The 17,929-nt window shown below is 54.0% G+C and overlaps 1 protein-coding gene across 3 annotated transcripts in view; it reads right to left on the bottom strand.

Annotated features, from left to right (window-relative positions):
- Positions 1-17,929, bottom strand: part of CCDC88C (coiled-coil domain containing 88C) — a gene marked incomplete at both ends in the record, with an annotated part of 111,260 nt that overhangs the window by 18,018 nt on the left and 75,313 nt on the right. For all 3 annotated transcript variants that reach the window (XM_081099746.1, XM_081099747.1, XM_081099748.1), the window contains 9 exons: positions 3,363-3,601; positions 5,860-5,949; positions 8,738-8,883; positions 10,355-10,541; positions 12,393-12,536; positions 13,215-13,492; positions 14,644-14,805; positions 15,768-15,950; positions 16,779-16,920. In XM_081099746.1, coding sequence (XP_080955872.1) covers positions 3,363-3,601; positions 5,860-5,949; positions 8,738-8,883; positions 10,355-10,541; positions 12,393-12,536; positions 13,215-13,492; positions 14,644-14,805; positions 15,768-15,950; positions 16,779-16,920 — 1,571 coding nt within the window. The remainder of the gene's footprint in view (positions 1-3,362; positions 3,602-5,859; positions 5,950-8,737; positions 8,884-10,354; positions 10,542-12,392; positions 12,537-13,214; positions 13,493-14,643; positions 14,806-15,767; positions 15,951-16,778; positions 16,921-17,929) is intronic.

The raw sequence follows: 17,929 nt of genomic DNA, 5'->3' as shown, positions 1-17,929 counted from the left end.
AATGCAGCTGCTTAAAAATAAGTCTTTACAGAGGCCGTACGTTTTAGGAAGCATAGCGACAGCTGATCAGTTCTGCGTGACACACGGCATGACATACAAGCCTGCAGGTGCGGGAGCGGGCAGCACTCAGCCAGGGGACTCACTGGGCACGGGCATCCTGGCCACGGGCCTGTGCGTGGCTGTCCCGAGGCTCCCCTAACACTGCGCTGCGCTGGAGTACCGTCCGGAGGGTGTCACAACTTATCTTCTCTTTTGAAATCAGAATCCACGTTGGCTGTTTTAAGCTTGGCTTGGAATTGGGGTCAGGAGGAGGGGTCCACTATGGGTCATCTGGCCTTTAGGTACTGTTTTTTGTTTGTTTGTTTGAATTTCAGAAATGACGGAGGGTACATGATGAAGGCACTGATGAAGGGAAAGGGTTAGAAATCTCCAATTTCTGAGAAAGGGAGAGGGTAGTTAGAGGCGGGTGGGATGTCAGAGGAAGACCAGAACCGCAGGCGTTTAGAGAAAGCCGGGGGGGCTGTTGGAGACTTGTCTTTGTCCTTGCTTTTGCTTCTCAAAAAGGGACTCTTTTTGCACCGAGTTGCTAAATTGTTGTCCCCCGGATAACCCAAGAGAGAAAGGAAAAAAAACACAAAACAGCAATAAATGAAATGAACAATAACAAATGACGCTACATTAGCTGAACGTTCTTGGGAATCAGAATCCTGTCCAGCCCAGGAGAGATGGAAACAATACCCACGGCACAACCCGAATCAGGACTCGGTGAATCATTTAGGCTCCGACTCCATTTAGTTAATTCAGTGGCACCCTTGTGCCAATGCTTTACTTAGCACATGAGGAGAAGTCTCTATTGCTCTAGGAGACGATGTGTTAGACCATTTTTCAGTTTCAATGTGTTAAATTATTAAACAAGGATGTTTATTAATTTAGGACCTGGCATTTCTTATTCATCCATTTTAATGACAGGTTCCTGACAACGTGGCTCCCACACACTAACTCCTGCTCCTGTTCAAAGACCTTGGGACACATGGTATGTTCCTGGCCGGCGGTAATGAAACAGCCTACGCCAACTCTTCACTAATAATTCTCTTACACCCAAATAACCTCTTCTGGCAGGATGAGTTTGAAGATAATGAAAATACCCTTTTGATACCCAAACACCCTCTCCATCAAGAATTATTCCCATTTAGAGCCCTACGCATCCTCTACTCTAAACCTCCCCTTCATGGCCTTTAAATTCTAGTCTGACCAGAGCAGACAATTGGTCTAACTTTCTGAGCATGTCATGTATGTGAACATAACTGATTCACCTGATTTCTGATTAAGGATTCAAGTTCATAGAGCAGCGGTTCACAACCTTGGCTGCACATTAGAATCACCTGGGAATCTTTAAAATTCTGATTTCTGGGCCCCATCCTCCGGAAATTCTGTTTCTTTGTTATGGGGTGGGGCTACAACATTAGTAACAAAGAAACAGAATTTCCGGAGGATGGGGCCCAGAAATCAGGATTTTAAAAAGATTCCCAGGTGATTCTAATGCTTGACTGATCCGAACTGTCGTTTGGGTCCATGAATGAGCCAAGGTTGAGAACCACAGCCATAGAGGAACCTCGGTTACTTCTTTCCCCACAGCGCCACCTGCTGACCACAGCTCCCACCACAGGATAAGGACCCACTACTCAATGCTGGGGCCCCAGGCGGGCTCAGCATCTTCAGGGACCAAAGCAGCTTGAAGTGCAGGCAGTGCTCACAGGGGTTAAAGTTCAGGCCCCGTATCCGTCAGACCCGGGTTCGGATCCCAGTTCCAACACTTACTCTCAGGGCCAGTGCTTAACCCTGGCAAACCTCACTTTCCCAGCTCTGAACAGGGGACAGGAATGGTGCCGACCTCACCCGGCAGTTAGAACCAAAGGCGATAGACAGAGCGGGCCAACTGCCTAAAGGGTGCTGAGCCCAGGAAGCACCATTGCACGGCTGCCGTTACTCACATTTACCACTGACCTGCTCATTCATGGACCCCAACGACAGTTTGGATCAGTCAAGCATTTTTTTCTCTGAAAGGTTTGCCAACTCCATTAGGCTGATTATAGTCATTAAGTCAACTTAGACAATAACACAAGTTGAGGTGGTAAATGTCACAACATTTAAGGAGCCAGTATGAAAGCTTCATGATCATTTCCCTGCACGTGAGCTTTTGACCTAATTCACCTGCTGTAAAGACTGGGCATGCAAGCACTAGTCCCCAAACAGTGGGCATGCGTGTGCACACCTCATTTTAGCCTCTAGTGACACACCGGGACTGGAAGTGGTGACTGCCACCTGGAGAGGCTTGTGCACACATCACACTCAGAAGGCGGCTTGGCACAGGCCCTGGGCCCTGTCAGCTACTGTGACGCCAGCCGCTGAGAGCACACGAGTCTCAGGCACGGCCCTGGTCCTCAGAAAGCCCTAGTGTCCTTCATAAAATTTACTTTCTCAGGAGGCTTGTTGGGCAGGTTTGTAGGTAAATAATGTATACAATATTTAAACGTGAATTTGAAGACGAAACCACGTTTAAGACGATGGCTTTGTTTAATTAATTGTAAGATGCACATTTCACCCCCAAACCTTACATCTCTGCAGTCAGGATGCAGCTTCGAGCATCTCTCGCATCACTGTCGGCGAGGTGGCAATTCTGACAAAATAGTCACTGCCACCACCCATTCATTTCCTTTCTATGATCACATAGTCATACAGCTTACAACTGCCAGCCTCTTAGATCCGATGAAACATGCAGCACATCAACTAGAAACCCATTTTGGAACCTCTGGCTCACTCCCACCCCAGGCCTAATTGTCCAGGTACAGCGCCCCCTGCTGGGAGGACTCAAGGCCAGGAAGGTGGGAGAAGAGAACCGCACCTGCTTTTCAGAGGGACAGAGAGCTCAGCCCCCGAGGCCGTGCTGAAGACCTTGCACGTGTCCATTACGTGTTAAATGCACCAGGATCTCCCTCCAGAAATGGCTTATCCCAGGCCTGGCAGATACAAGGAAACCCCAAAACTTACCCTATTGGGCTCTCTCTGTGGTAACTGTATGGAGATCTGCTCTGGACATTCCAGGACCCACCACCTGTATGTGATGGGCGAGGCTTCTCGTGCTAAAGGAACTAAATTGTTCTGGGACGAAACTACCACATCACTGAAGTGGGTTTATATTTTCTATTTGGCTGTTCACATACCTAAGGGGGGAGCACACCCCCTTCAGGCGCCTACACACGTGTGCACACCCAGCACGCCATCTCATTGGTGCTGCCCTGTCCACGAGGGAGACCTGAGGTCCTCCCCTTCATTGCCCGCCTGCAGCCCGGTCACCCTCTTACCTTTTCCCACAGGCACACTGGTGGTGTCTCGTTCTTCCACCCAGTTCGAGCATGATGGCGTGGCCTCCGGGGGCTCCGGCTGCGATTTTGGAGGCTGAGCAGCACTGGGCGAGGCCGCGTCTGAGGACTCCAGCGGCCAGGGAGGGCTGTCTGTGGTTGACTTCGGTCGTTCTCTGGGACCCTCTTTCTTTGGTTTGATTAATTTGACTAAGGCTTTGGCTCCAATCCAGTGGTTTTTCCTATTAAAAGTAGATTTTTAGGACACAGCCAACCCTCGCTGCCCCTCCGGTAGGCACTGGGTGCGCCGACACAAGCTGGGATTGCCATCACCAGCCGGGGAAGTGGCCGTTAATTTGGGGTTCAGAAGGTTGGTGCTCTTCGCCAGCACCACTGCCGGGAGCCGGTCCATCCTTGCTGTTTCAAAGGACCTGGCATATATGGCATACTGTTCTTAATATGTTTGCTCCCCTTAGCGCTGTGTGTTTTAACCAAGGTCACCTCTCCAAGAAAGGTTGTTTCCCCAGGTAGGAATTTTTCCCTGAAGTCAGGGAGGGGATGCCTCTCCTAGAAAGGTTGTTTCCCCAGGTAGGAATTTTTCCCTGAAGTCAGGGAGGGGATGAAACTCCTTAACTAAGTGCCAGGCGGGTAGTTAATCACTTCAACTACAAACAATCATGCTTAAGCTACATAATCTTTACTCCCTGGAATGGAGATAAGAAACGCCCTAACCTTTGGAATAGAGATTGATAGGATTGGAATCAACTGGTATAAATACAGTTGAAACAAGACAACAGCAGACAGAACTTAGGAGACACAGAGAGAGAGACAGAACCTACACAGAACGTTCTCTAGAGACAGAAGAACTTCGCTGGAGAGAACATGGCAAAAGATCCTGGACAGAAACTGGCCTCAGAACCTAGAGACAGAACCTAGCGAGAGAACATGGCAAAAGATCCCGGACTGAACCTGACTACAGAAATTGGCAAGAGAACCTGACTAGAACGTGGCTACAGAACCTGGTGACTGAACCTGGCTGGAGAACCTGGACAGAACCTGGCTGGAGAACCTAGCGAGGGAACATGGCTACAGAACCTGGCTGGAGAATCTGGAGAACCTGGCTGGAGAACCTAGCAAGAGAACATGGACACAGAACCTGGCTGGAGATCCTAGCCAGAACTTCGCTGGAGATCCAGACCAGAATTTGGCAGGAGACCCTGACAAGAGAACCCGGCTATGATGATCAACTGAACGCTGCCTCCGTGTCATTCCTTCTTCGCCGACTCCGTCCACACCTTTGGGGACCCCTGGACCCACTGGGGTTGGACCCCGGCAGCACCACGATCACCGGATGTGGGGCTCAGGAACAGTTTGCAGCTGTGGTAGGGATGGTAGAAGCGTTCATTGTGGCAGGAACCCACACTAGCCTCTCGGGAAACTGAACTTCAAATACACCTCTCAGCTCCTGATGGCTGTGAAGTGCAGGGAGAGGTGCTGTGCTGATCTATGTTCACTGGCACTTTTCCATCAAAATGCCGTTTTCAGGAAGAGTGAGGGACCTCCTCATTTTCAGCCAGAGTTAATAATGGGTGACATGGGCTGGCATACTTTGCCCATTCCCGGTATTGAGGAGTCTGGGTGAGGGGGAACAGGGCAGGGCAGAGTGGGCCACCTGAATTAAAAACAGTGACGTTAAAGGGTAATACGCTGCAGCTAACCAGAAACGGAGGCATTCGAATGTCACAAGAACCACACGTGGGTTCTAGTCCTGGCCCTGCCACAGAACAGCACCGCGCTCTCACAAACTCATTTCCTCATCGATGCCTCATTTCCCTGTCAACCGAAGGGTCAGGCGGAAGGTGGGAAATTCTGTGCTTCGGTGATGCCAACAGAGAGCCCTTGCAGGATTCATGGTGATATGACCTCAAGGCTGGGCTGGGACTGGACACGCTGAAGGCCCAGCTCCTGGGGCTCAGGCCCGCGTCAGGGAAGCCCTGCTGCACGGAGGAGGCCGGCAGCCACAGGGACCAAGCCGGCCCTCCACCGGGGCTGCTGCTCTGCAGAAGGGAACGTGTTTGTGAACCACCCTGGGGTGTAGAGACTCCAGAGGAAGGTAGGGAAGACCAAGAGGTTTCTGTGACTGAAGGCCATGGGTGCCGGCCCAGGAGTCCAGCCCACGCTTCCTTCCCAAAACAGAAACATGGCTTTCTAGGTCCTGAAACCTGGAGACACAGCCTGATAGTCCTGCTTTAGTGGCTGTAAACCACAGACTCTCTGCCCCTTCAACAGGACATGGCAGCTGGCCTTCGCCGTCCCTCATAGGATAACACTGAGTACGGACGGCGGGCCCGAAAGAAACTCTAAATTCTTTCAGTGCTGGGAGACCTGCGCACAGCGGACCTGCCATAGAGGGGAAGGTGCGGGCCCAACAAACTGGTCACTGCGCTAGATGCTACAGCTTTCCCCACTCGTGAAAGTTACTGCCATTAAATCAACTCACTTCTTGGGAGCAGGATCGTAGAACTTGTACTGATCCATGATTTTTTCTTCCAGTTTTTCCTTTTGTCTCTGCAAGGCATTTAATTTGTCTCTGTAAATAGAAAAGAAAGAAAAAACAATTTGGTTTTTAAAAATAAAACATCGGCCCAACCTGGGACCTGGCCCAGAGGGGCATTTTTCTGGGACTCAGACATCACGGTGCTCATTGACGGTCGTGATCGCCGAGGGGGAACATGGGGACGGAAGCACGTGATGTGGCTCCGGGAACCTAATATGTGAGGGAGGGAGACCTGCTGAAGCACCGAGGATCAGGCTGAGCATCATTTTAGGAGAACAAACCCCCAACCCCCTGAAACCCAAGCTCGGAAACCTGGAGGGCTTTCCGGCCAGCTCAACTCAGGATGTTGGGCACTCGGGGCCCGACACAGGGCAAGGCTGGCTCCTGCGGGCACAGACGAGCGACACCTTTAGTGAGGGGAGAGGGCTGCCCTCAGGGAGGTAGAAGGGCACTAAGGTTAAAAAAGTCAGTTTAGCCCTGACCGGTTTGGCTCAGTGGATAGAGCGTCGGCCTGCGGACTCAAGGGTCCCAGGTTCGATTCCGGTCAAGGGCATGTACCTTGGTTGCAGGCATATCCCCAGTGGGATGTGCAGGAGGCAGCTGATCGATGTTTCTCTCTCATCGATGTTTCTAACTCTCTATGCCTCTCCCTTCCTCTCTGTAGAAAATGAATAAAATATATTTAAAAGAAAAAGTCAATTTAGCAAAGTCAGACCTCTGACCTCGGCCCGTTCCAATGCTGGGTTTCTGGTAACACTGCCACGGAAGCGAACTCAAAGCCTTCCGGGGGCCGACAGAGAAGATAAGGAGCAAAGCGGGCCTGGAAGGACCAGAGGGAGCGCAGGGTGCCACGTGGGACTGAACGCAGGCCCTGCAAACCGAGCGCGGCTTTAGATGTGGTGGAACTTCTGAACGCTTTTCCAGAAGGTTCCAGAAACCCAGGTTGGCAAGCAAAAATCTCTTCATTTCTGTTGGCAATCAGTTCACATTTTCACAAACACAGAAAGGACCAGAGACACCTCGCAACCCTGGGGCTGCTGGAGGGCACCCCTGCTCACTGGGAGAGGGAGCCTGGCCTTCCTGAAACAGACTGCATGGCATGCTTTGGTTTTGCCTTGTCCCAGAGTCGGGGGACAAGCGCCCCCCACTGGCCGCCAGCTCCTGTCCTGTTCTGGCCCCTTGTCCTTGTGGCCCTGACAGCTCAGATCCTGGTTTCCTGGCTCGAAAATGCGTCCTCCGATCGAGGCAGCTGCTCAGGCTCCTTCGGCCATGAAGCTGCCGAGGTCCCACCTAATACCAGGGCTTTACCGAGAGTTCACCGTGAAGTGAGGAGCCCGTGAAAAGTGATGGCTCGCCAACTGCTAGGCCCCTGACCACCCTGCGCTGCCTTGGCGCTGTTCTAGTCTGTGTTGTTCTCTTCCCACCGCCGTGCTGCTTGGCCTTACGCTAGAGCGCTTTCCTGTCTGGCTCTGACCAACCCTCCACCCCTAGACGCACAAACTCACGGAGGGCAGGCACCACAACCCTCTCAGGACTGGGGAAGACTCCGCTCGGAGCAGGCTCAGCAAGCCTGCCATCTCCCTGGCCTCCTGCAGGCCTGTCTAATGCAAAACCATCATCAGATCACCCCCTGGGCACCAGGCCCTGACCCTTCTAGTTGGCACCTGTCCAACCTCTGCTGGTAATTTTTACCCGCTGCGTCACAGAGAGCCAACTTCAGGCCACAGTCATTTCTACCCCAAAACTACAGTGTGGCTTTCCACGTGAACCATCCTGGGTTGGTGCAACCACCTGTAGACGAGCAGAAGAATCCAAGAGAACAGTAAAGCAGCCCCGCCCCGCTACCCGGGGAGCTGGGACAGTGCCCCAGGTTCACTGTGACCAAGTCCCTCTGTCCCCCATGGCCAGCCATTCCTGACCACAAGGAAGGACAGTCCCGCAGCACAGCACCAAGGGGGGAAGACCACCCTGGGCCCACAAGATGCATCTCGGGTTACTGGGCTTCCAACCACAAGGCTTCCAACACCAAGGCCCTTCCTCCCGCCCTCCTTCCTGGCAGCTCCGAGGCCTGTAGACCAGCTTCCCATAAACACTCACTTCCCAGTGAACCCGACTCCTTAGCTGGGCATGGGCGCCTTCCCCAGCTGAGCGCCGCCTGCTGCAGCCTCCCTCCTGCCACTGCCTGCCCCTTCCCTGCATCCAGACCACCCGTGCTCCATGTCCCTGCACCGGCCAGCCCTGTCCCCATCCGGGTCAGCAGCAGCACCCCAACTCCCACCACCATGCTTCCTTCTAGGCCTCTATGAAGCTCCTCAACATCTGTCTGCCGTGCACACAGCTCTGCTCACATCCCATCACGCCTACTAGTTCCTGGCCACCAGGTCACTGGTTCTGTGCACCTCGCAGGGCCTACGCCAAAGCCAGGAATGTGTCATGTCGGCAGAGGGAGGACAACCAGGGTGCACCAACGACCCTCTCTCCAGCCTGTTAAGGGAAAACACACAGAAAGGGCTTGGCCCGCAATCTGAATTCCTTCCCTAGGCACCACTCTACCGCCATCATATTTTTAAATCTGAACTGAATCCAAAAGCAGATTAAGAACCATCTGACAGTGGGCTGTATCTTTGAAAAGCCAACCACCCCTACCTGCAGAAATCTAGCACCATTCCAGGAAAATGAACGGAGGATGTGCTGGGAAGATGGTCTGACCCCTTCCCTTGGGACACCAGTGCGACAGGGGGCTCTGCCCAGAATGTCGAGGCCCAGGCGTGGGGCTGGAAGCCAGGACCCCTTCGTGGACAGGGCAGCCCACACCCCTTACATGTACTGCTTCTGCTCCTCGTGGTACTGGTCCTTGTTCTCCATGTTCTGCTCTAGAAGCCTCTGGTTCTGCTCATTCAACATCTGGATCTGGCTCACGAGGTGATGATTTTCTTCCTCCAAGTTCCCCTTGAGGCGGGAGAGCAGCTAAAACACACACGGACAACGTCTCAGACACCACGCGCCCCGGTCCCACTGCGGGGAACCGACTTCCAGAAGAAAAAGGCCACGTGCACAAAGAGGGCCGTTCCGGTGTCCCGTGGGAATGACCAACACAGCCAATGCCACGGGGACGGCCAAGTGCACCGTCCACTCAGGCAGCCACTGGCCACGTGGCCACTGAGCACTGAACACGCAGCCGGTCTGAGCTGAGACGTGCCGTAAGTGCAAAGGTATACAACAGGTTCTGGGGATTTAACAATTTGAAAACATCTCATTAATAAGCTGTCCAGCTGGCGTGGCTCAGTTGGTTGAGCATCGTCCCAGGCATCAACAGGTCACAGGTTTGATTCCTGGTCAGGGCACATGCTTACGTTGCAGGCTCGATCCCCAGGAGGAGGGCGTGCAGGAGGCAACCGATCCATGTTTCTCTCATCAATGTTTCTTCCTCTCTCTCGCAAAAAGAAATCAAAAACATTTTTTAAAAATCTCGTTAATAAACTTTTTGGGGTTACCTGTGCTATTGTAGATATAACAGCTAAATAAAATATGTAACTAAAATTAATCCCACCTGTTTCCTTTAATTTTTAAAAAATGTTGTATTATGTATGCTGGCCTGCATTATATTCCTATTGGACATCTCTGCTCTAGGCGGGGCTAGCACACTTTCTCTGTAAAAAGCGAGATAGTAAATATTTTAAGTTTTCCAGGCAGGGTGGTGGTCTCTGTTGCAGCTATTCAACTCTGTTATTACAGCAGGAAAACAGCCAGAGATAAAATGTACATGTGTGGGTGTGGCTGTGTTAAAAAACAAAACAAACAACAACAACAAAAAACTTTACTCCTGGACACAGACAGTTAAATGCCATATCATTTTCATTTGTCACCAATTATTATCCTTCTTTTTATTTTTCCCAACCACTGAAAACTGTAAAAGCTATTTCTGGTTCACAAATATGTCAAAACAGGTCAGGGGGCTAGATCTGAATTTTGGGTTGAGGCTGGCCAACTCCTGCTCTAGAATATCATCCCAGTTGGTGTAGCAGGAAAGTCGCAAGCTTTGGCTTTAGACAAACTGGGTTGCAACCCACTACTTAAGAGGGACGAGGATGGGTACCCCAGCTCACAACATCATTGCAAGAAATAAATGAGAGGACACGGGTGAGCACACAGCAAAATGCTCAGCCGAGGGTTCGGAAATGAAACAGTACTTGGCTGTTTCCATGCACTGCCCTGACCCTGCAAAAAGCAAAGGTCAGGTGAAAGGTGTTTCTAACACATCCACTCCAGGCATGGGGTTTGTCCCCTTCCAATGTCCCTGGCTTCCTCTCGGCCTCTGTGTGACACTCACACACAGTCTTGGAGCACAGATGCCAGTGAGGACCCCTTCCCACCTGGCTGAGCCACTCTGTCGCCCGGGGAACAGGCCCATGTCCTGAGCCACCAGCCCCGGCCTCACCTCGCAGTGGTGGTCCAGCTTGGTCAGCGAGAGGTCCATGCTCTGGTGCTCCTCCTTCAGCTCGTCGTACCGGGCCTGCCAGCGGTTCACCTCCAGCTGCGCGTTGTTCAGCGAGGTTTTCAGCTCCTTGGTGTGGGCGTGCAGCTCCTCGTACTCCCCCTTCAGCTGCTGGTGCAGGAAGTTGGCCCTGGAGGGCGAGAGCCACAGGGCCAAGGGCTGAGGAGCGCTCCCAGCCTCCGTCCCAGGTGTGCACCTTAATCAAAACCACAACCTCTCTGAATTTTTTCCGTGTGTGAATGAGGGTTGAACAAAATCAGCGGTTTTCACATTGGGTCCGCTGGGGTTCTATGAGGCCAGCCCCGGTCACTTCTGTGGGCTGGGGGGACAGGGCAGGCAGGCGCGGACACCTCTTCAGCAGAGCACCCTGTGAAAGTCCTTTCTGTGTAAGGCTTTGGCGGACCTGCCGACTTGGAAAAAAGGGTTCTCCTATTAAAACTCTTAAAAAACATTGAATCAGAACATTTTTGCTGGACACCGACAGTGAAAACTCTATGTCTGTGCCCAGCTCTTCTTCCAATTCCAAGCCCCTTTCTAATTTCAACTCCTGAGATAAATAAAATATGAGATTCTGAGTATGATGTAAATCCACTGAAATCATCATCATCATCATCATCATCATCATCATCATCATCATCATCTCATCATAATTACCCAACTGGGTTTCCTGGGGGACGATTTATACTAGAAAGCTCACATGACCAGAGGCTCATGGACTCAATTTGAACACAGATGTGTCCAGTTTGGCTCACACAGTTTTTTTGTAAATTAATTAGTTTATCAACATTTAAAAAATTTTAAGTTTCACATCAACATTTCGATATCTAGCTTCTTGGGAGGCGGGGGGAGGGGGGGAGGCGGGGAGCATAAACAAAAGAATGACCTGGCAGCCCGGGTCTGCCCCCCAGCTGACAGCCCTTAGAGGGTGTGTGTTCCCCACCAGGGTCTGCTCTGACGCTGACACTCCTTCCCCACCGGCTGGACCTGCCTGGCCCTGGAGGCACCTGAGTCTGTAGCCCCCAATACATATTAGACAAGGCTGTGGGAAGGAAGGCTTCATGTGGCCGTGCCTCTGGGTTGAGACAAGACCTGGATTGAATCCTGACTGGGCCACTGACTAGGAGCACGAACTTGAGCAAGTTATTGAATCTCACTGAGCCTCTTTCCTCATCTGTTTTTTTTTTTTAAAGAGGAATAACAATAACGCAGTTAATTCTCATGGTTCACAGTATGATGTCCTATCAAACCACCGAGAACACTCATTTAGTGGACACTGAAACTGTCCCTGCCGCTTCCTGTGAGTCTCAAATGCCGCTCCTTTACTCCCCATGAGGCTCAGCGCAGACTTGCACTTGGGGACACTGGACAGCCCTGCAGCACTCCACTTAGGGGCCATTTCAAACAGCGACATCGCCACCGAAAAGCACGAAAACAGAACTCCATGGCACTCAGTGGGCCACAGAAGGGACACTGGTTTGCAGTGTGAGAGCTGAAACAAGGCAGGAGCCAAAGGTCTTGTTCAGCCTCCCCTGCAATGTGCCCATCGGCGACTCCAGTATCTCCCACTCTGGACAGGCCCATGAAAGGCTACGGCTGCCGATTTGGGGGTTCACGTGCATTTCAGGGAGGAGGTGAATTCACCAAGAGGGAATGCGTGAATGCCGGGGACCGAGCACCTGTCCCTCACAGGGTGGCTGGCGGTGGAGGATGAAGGGGCCCTCGCCCGATACAATCATCACCATCATCAAGGTGCAGGGGAGGTCACCAGGCCTAGACACTGCAGCATCCCAGTGTCGCCAGTCCTCCCCTCCCGGCCACCAGCTGCGTGCCTTTACCTTGTGACCGTCCAGCTGTGACCATGACAGGGCTGGTAAAAATACACCGTCACCAGGAGACTCGCTTGAGCTCAGCTCAGTGGGTGCTGAGTGAGTTGCTCTGAATGAAACCTGGCAGAGGCGCTGCAGGGGGCGGAGGCGGTTACCTGTCAAGCTCCTGCCGCAGCCTCTGGTTCTCGCTGGTGGCAATGGCGCTGGTCTTCTGCTCCTGCTGCAGGGCCTCCCGCTCGGTGGTCAGTACCTTCTCCAGCTCCTCCAGCTCCGCCTTGTGCTTCAGCAGGTCCTCGTGCCTGAGGAGGAAAACACCCGCTCGGAACGGACCCCCCAGGAGACTGCACAGCCTCCAGGAGCGGCTTCTCTCTGCAGAGCTGAGGGCGGCGGGGATGGGCAGGGAGCGGAGCCAGACAGAGAACGGGAGGATGGCAGATGGGACAGACACTGGGCCAGCTCTGGGGGTCTCCTCCGGTCCCGGAGCCAAGTCCCCCTCCTTCCACCCGACGTGTCTCTAGGGTCCCTTCTAGTCCCTGTCAAAGCAGCCTCCCTCCGTTACCCCACGGGGAACCATGACCATATATTCAAAAGTTTCCAAAATTTAAAAAAAAAGCCCAGACTCTGAGTCTTTGACAAGGAAGAAAAGGCCTGGAAGCTGGCAAGGCACGTCCCTGTACATCGGCCGCTGTGGTGAACGTCCCACCTTGTTCTTGGTTGGAGGGAAGAGGAAGAGGGGGCACGAGTCCCCAGGGGAGCAGGGACCCCAATGCTGACACATGGTTTCCCTGAGCCGGGATCAGCTGGGCACACCCTTCTCCCCTCGGGGACCCTCCTGCCCCTCAGCCTCCAGCTGCACCCACCCCACATCGCTGAGGGGGACGTTCCATTCACTTCTCTCCTGTGAAGCAGCAGATCCAGGGGAACCACGAGGGGCCAGAGCAAAGGGGGACGGGAGCCTGGGGGAGCCCGGCACGCACCTCTCTCCGAGGGCATTGTGCTCCAGCTCCAGGGACCGGTGCAGCGTCTTCAGGCGGCTGTGCTGGCCGAGGAGGGCCTCGTGCTCCACAGACAGGTGCTCGTGGAGTGCGCCCAGGCGCGCGTGGTCTTGCAGCAGGGCCTCGTGGGCGGCCGCCAGCTGCTCCTGCTGCTTCTGCAGGCTCTCATGCTCGCTCTCCTTGGCCGCCTGCTGGTTCTGGAGCAGCGTGTACTGCGCGGTGAGCGAGGCGCTCTGGGAGCTCAGGGTGGAGTTCTCCACCTGCCCGGAGGGAGGAGGCGATGAGTAGGGCAAGTGCAGACACCAAAAGAGCAGGGACCCTCAGGGCAGGCGGACCCCAGCCGTGCGGAGGACAGTTCTACCAGCACGTAAGGAACTGCGCTGGGAAGGGCCCAGCCCTCCTTCTCCTTGTGGCTCGGCCCCCAGTCCTCCTCCTAGTGACCCGCCACCCAGGTCCCCGCAGGGTGTCTCAGCGAGTTCTGCAGGTGCTCCCCCTCCCGGCCCTGCCTGAGGGGATAGTCCGGCAGACTCGGACCATCATATGGTGCTAAACTGAGTCTGCGGCCCTCCCCACACATGTGACCTTCTTTGGGCCAATCATGCCCTTTCTCTGGATAAGCACCTTGGGTGCCCTCCTGGACGACTGTTAAAAGCCTATGAGAAGTTAAATACATAGAAAATCAGAAAATCTGAACAACACGACCAACCAATTTAACCTGCTATTTACAGAACCATCCAACATCCAAAACCATCAGGAAACTGAAGAGGAAGAAACCCGTCCTAACTCATTCTGAGGCCAGAATTACCCTGATGTCAAAGCCAGACAAAGACACGACAACAGCAACAAGACAACAAAAACGAAACTACCAACGAAGACCCTATTTTAACAGAACAAATCCCAATCTCCTTGCCAAACGGCTTCCTGTTTACTGTCCCTGACCCCGAGTTACATATTTTCAAACACTTTTCTCGGGCATGGCATTAATAAACGATCACGTGTGTTCCCACATCTGTTAACATAACTATTAACCAACGCCCTAACCTGTGTGGCCCAGTTCTGCTCAATGCTGTCGCCAGCCCAGGAGCCCCTTCACACCCGACTTCCCTGGTGGAGATGAAAGACCCACAGTAGCTTTAAAAAGGTTCCGACGGGCCCGACAGCAAAGAAGCCTGGTCAACTCTTGAGCCAAACGTAGTCGACCCCAGAGACTCCTTTCCAAGTCATCCCTAAGCACGTTTCCAGGAGGAGACTGGGAAACAGACGGGGCCGCTGCCATATGCTCCCTCACGGAACCCGGCTCACCAACCATCGCCACCGTCAAAGGCCCTGAGGCGACGCACCCGTTTCCAATGAGCCTGTTCCCAACAGGACGCACGGAACCCCAACCCCCGTGCTCTGCCCTGCGCATCACCTGCAGCTTGGCCGTCTGGGTCTGCAGAGTGGTGTTGTGCTCCTGCAGGAAGGCGCTCTGCTTCTGCAGCGTCAGGATCTGGCTGCTGAAGGCCACGTTCTGGGTCTCCAGGTGCTGCAGCTGGTCCCTGAGCAGCTGCTTCTCGGCCTGCAGGGCCGCGTTCTAGGGGGAAGCACGAGACCGTCAGACACCCCCTGGCAAATGGCAAACGTACTTGAGTTGTAAGGAATCCTCCAAATGGATGCTTTGGGGGCCAAAGCCTGCGTCCTCCAGGTGAGAGACTTCTCTCTTGGAAAAAAAACCCCACACAATTGGGAAAAACACACCTATTTGGGGGTATGTGCTTTCAAGACAGAAAGAACACCCATGAAGGGGATTCTGCCGGAACTGGAGTGAGTGAGTGTGAGGCAGAGGCAAGCGCGGCCTTGCTCTGCTTTCCTTAGTTTCCTGGTGAACACCCGAGAGTGCGTCTCGGTGAGCTGCTCGCGGCCAATGAGGTGGCTCGTGCTCCAGGAGGCTGACCAAGACCTCCCATCTGCCACCACCTGGCCAGGAGCCAGGGCACGGGGGTCGCCAGGTTCCATGGGCTACCGCACTAGCATGGGCCCTTGGTCAAGCCTCAGACTGTCTCAGCTTTCTCGCCGTCAGGTGGTGGAATAAAATCAGGGGTTCACACATACACTGGCTGAGTTTTTTCTGCGAAGGGCCAGATAGTAAATATTTTGGGTGCCAGCTCTGTGGTCTCTACCCCACCACTTAGCCCTGCCCACACGACAGGTAAACCGAGGGCACGTCTGTTCCAATAAAACCTTCTCACAGGAGCAGGCGCCAGGCCTGGCTTGCCGACCCCGGCACAGTGGGATGGAAAGAGTCCGGCGTGCGAGCGACCGGCCAGGTCTGAAGGGCAGGGGAGGGCAGGTCACCGAGCGGAAATGTGACTGCGCCCTTACGTGAGGAAGGCTGAAGGAACCCAGAGCTCCCAGGAGCTGCCAGGACACACCAAGAGGAGTCCAGCTAGACCGGGGTAGGCCAGCAGATTCTACACCCGGTGTCCTTTCCCGTGAGGTGTGTCACCAGGATGAGGAGGGGGATGGCCTGCGCGACGGGGCGGGGCAGCGACTCACGTTCCGCTCCAGCTCGATGGCCCGGTCCTTCACCCGGAGCAGCTCCATGGTGGCCTCCTTGTGGCTCGGCCCCCAGCCCTCCTTCTCCTGGTGCCCGGCCGCCGGGGTCCCCGCAGGGTGTCTCAGCGAGTTCTGCAGGTGCTTCCCCTCCTGGCTCTGCCTGAGGAGCTCACACTCCTTCAGCTGCGGGCACAGGAGCACAGAAGCAGATGTGGGGCGGGAAGAGGCTGGCGCAGAGCCCGCGGCAGCCAGGGATCGGCCCCCCCCACACCCACCCTCCCCCGCAGCGGCTGGACAAGGGGACACCCTGCAGGAGCTCTGGTGTAGATGCACACCCACTCTGTCCTGCTCTCCTTCCTCCAAGGATGACAGGAAGGGCAGGCGCCTGGGACCCCATCCCGCCCCAGCCTGACTGTAGCCACACGACAGGCCCGTCTCCTCACTCCCTGAGCCTCGGTGGTCCGCTCCCCAGGATGGAGGTGCGCTGGGAGGAAAGGGACCGGGTGATGTCAGAAAGCCCCTATCGGCTTTAGAATTGCTTTGTTCTAGATTCCTTATCCAATCACGCAACCAAGAAACGTGCCTGTGTGCATGTGTGCGGAGAGCACTGTGTGGAGAACACGTGTATGGTCAGCACGCATGTGGACAGCACGTGTGCGCCAGGAGCAGACTTGCACGCCCTTATGCGCCTCTGTGCACCTGTGTGTCCCCATCGAGGGTGCCCAGGAGACTGTCTGGGGCCCCACGCCCGTTCCAGTAGGTTCTCACCAGGGTCCCCAGATCTCGCCTCCTCTCCCCCCAAACCTGATTCACTCTCTGGCTGTCCAGCCCTGACGGCATGATCCGAAATAGCTCCCTCCGACCCTGCGGCTCACCCACACCTGCTCCATGAGGCGGGCGCCCAGGCTGCCCCTGTGCTGCCCGGGCGAGGCGCCGGGAGGGGAGGGGCGAGGCAGGGACCTCCCGGCGGGACCCAGCACCGTCCCCGTCCCCGGCGGCGGCAGCTCTTACCACCTGGAGCTCTTTCTGCAGCTCGCGGGCCAGGCTGGCCTTCTCTTCCACCTGAGCCTCCAGGAACACGATCTTTTCTTCTTTCAAGGCCAGTGTCGTCTTTAATGCCAATTCATTCCTGCCCTCCAAGATCTTGTATTTTCTGAACATTACAAAGACGCCATAGTACCATTTGTCTGCCTTTCCACCCACAAGCTCCCGGCCTCTCCCAGCTGCCACACCCCCCTCCCCGATCAGGCAGGTTTCCTCGGCGCCGGGCAGCATGCGGCCCAGGCCATCCCGCCAGAGCCCACCCGGGACACGCCTGCGACACCGTCACACATCACTGGGCAGTTGTACAACCATCGCCCCAGGGAGGAGTCGTCACAGGCTTTTCACAGAGGAGGAAACTGAGCCTCAGAGAGGTTAGGCCAGTGATGGCGAACCTATGACACGCGCGACAGAGGTGACACGCAAACTCATTTTTTGGGTTGATTTTTCTTTGTTAAATGGCATTTAAATATATAAAATAAATATCAAAAATATAAGTCTTTGTTTTACTATGGTTGCAAATATCAAAAAATTTCTATATGTGACACGGCACCAGGGTTAAGTTAGGGTTTTTCAAAATGCTGACACGCGAGCTCAAAAGGTTCGCCATCACTGGGTTAGGCCATGTGCCCAAGGTCACCGTGCTATTATCTAGCATGTGGATGTCGTCAGTTACAAGTCCAGCAAAAAATCCAAGACATTGGATTCCCTTGAAAAATGAGATCATGTAGGAAAGCACTGCAGGAAAAGGCTGCAATAAGCTTTTTTTTTTTTTTTAATTAAAGGGCTGGGGTGTTGGAGAGGGATAAATACTAGTAGGTGGGACAGAGGACTGTTAGGGCAGTGAAAACATGTATACCACAATGATGGACATGTCATTATCCATCTCTCCAAGCCCACGCGAGGCTCACCAGGAGTGGTCGCTAATTAAACTACGGCCGTGTCAGTGCAGGTCCATCAGGTAACAAGTGGGCCACCATGGCGGGCGATGGTGATGGTGGGGGAGGCTGCACCATTGGCGGGGAGCAGGGGGCATACGGGAAATCTCCATACCTTCCCCTCGATTTTGTTGTGAACCTGAAACTACTCTAAAATAAAATCGTTGATTAAAAAAGCAAAAG

Source organism: Myotis nattereri, assembly GCF_964212035.1.
Source record: "Myotis nattereri genome assembly, chromosome: 1".
Lineage (NCBI taxonomy): Eukaryota > Metazoa > Chordata > Mammalia > Chiroptera > Vespertilionidae > Myotis > Myotis nattereri.
This window is presented reverse-complemented; position numbering and strand designations above follow the sequence as displayed.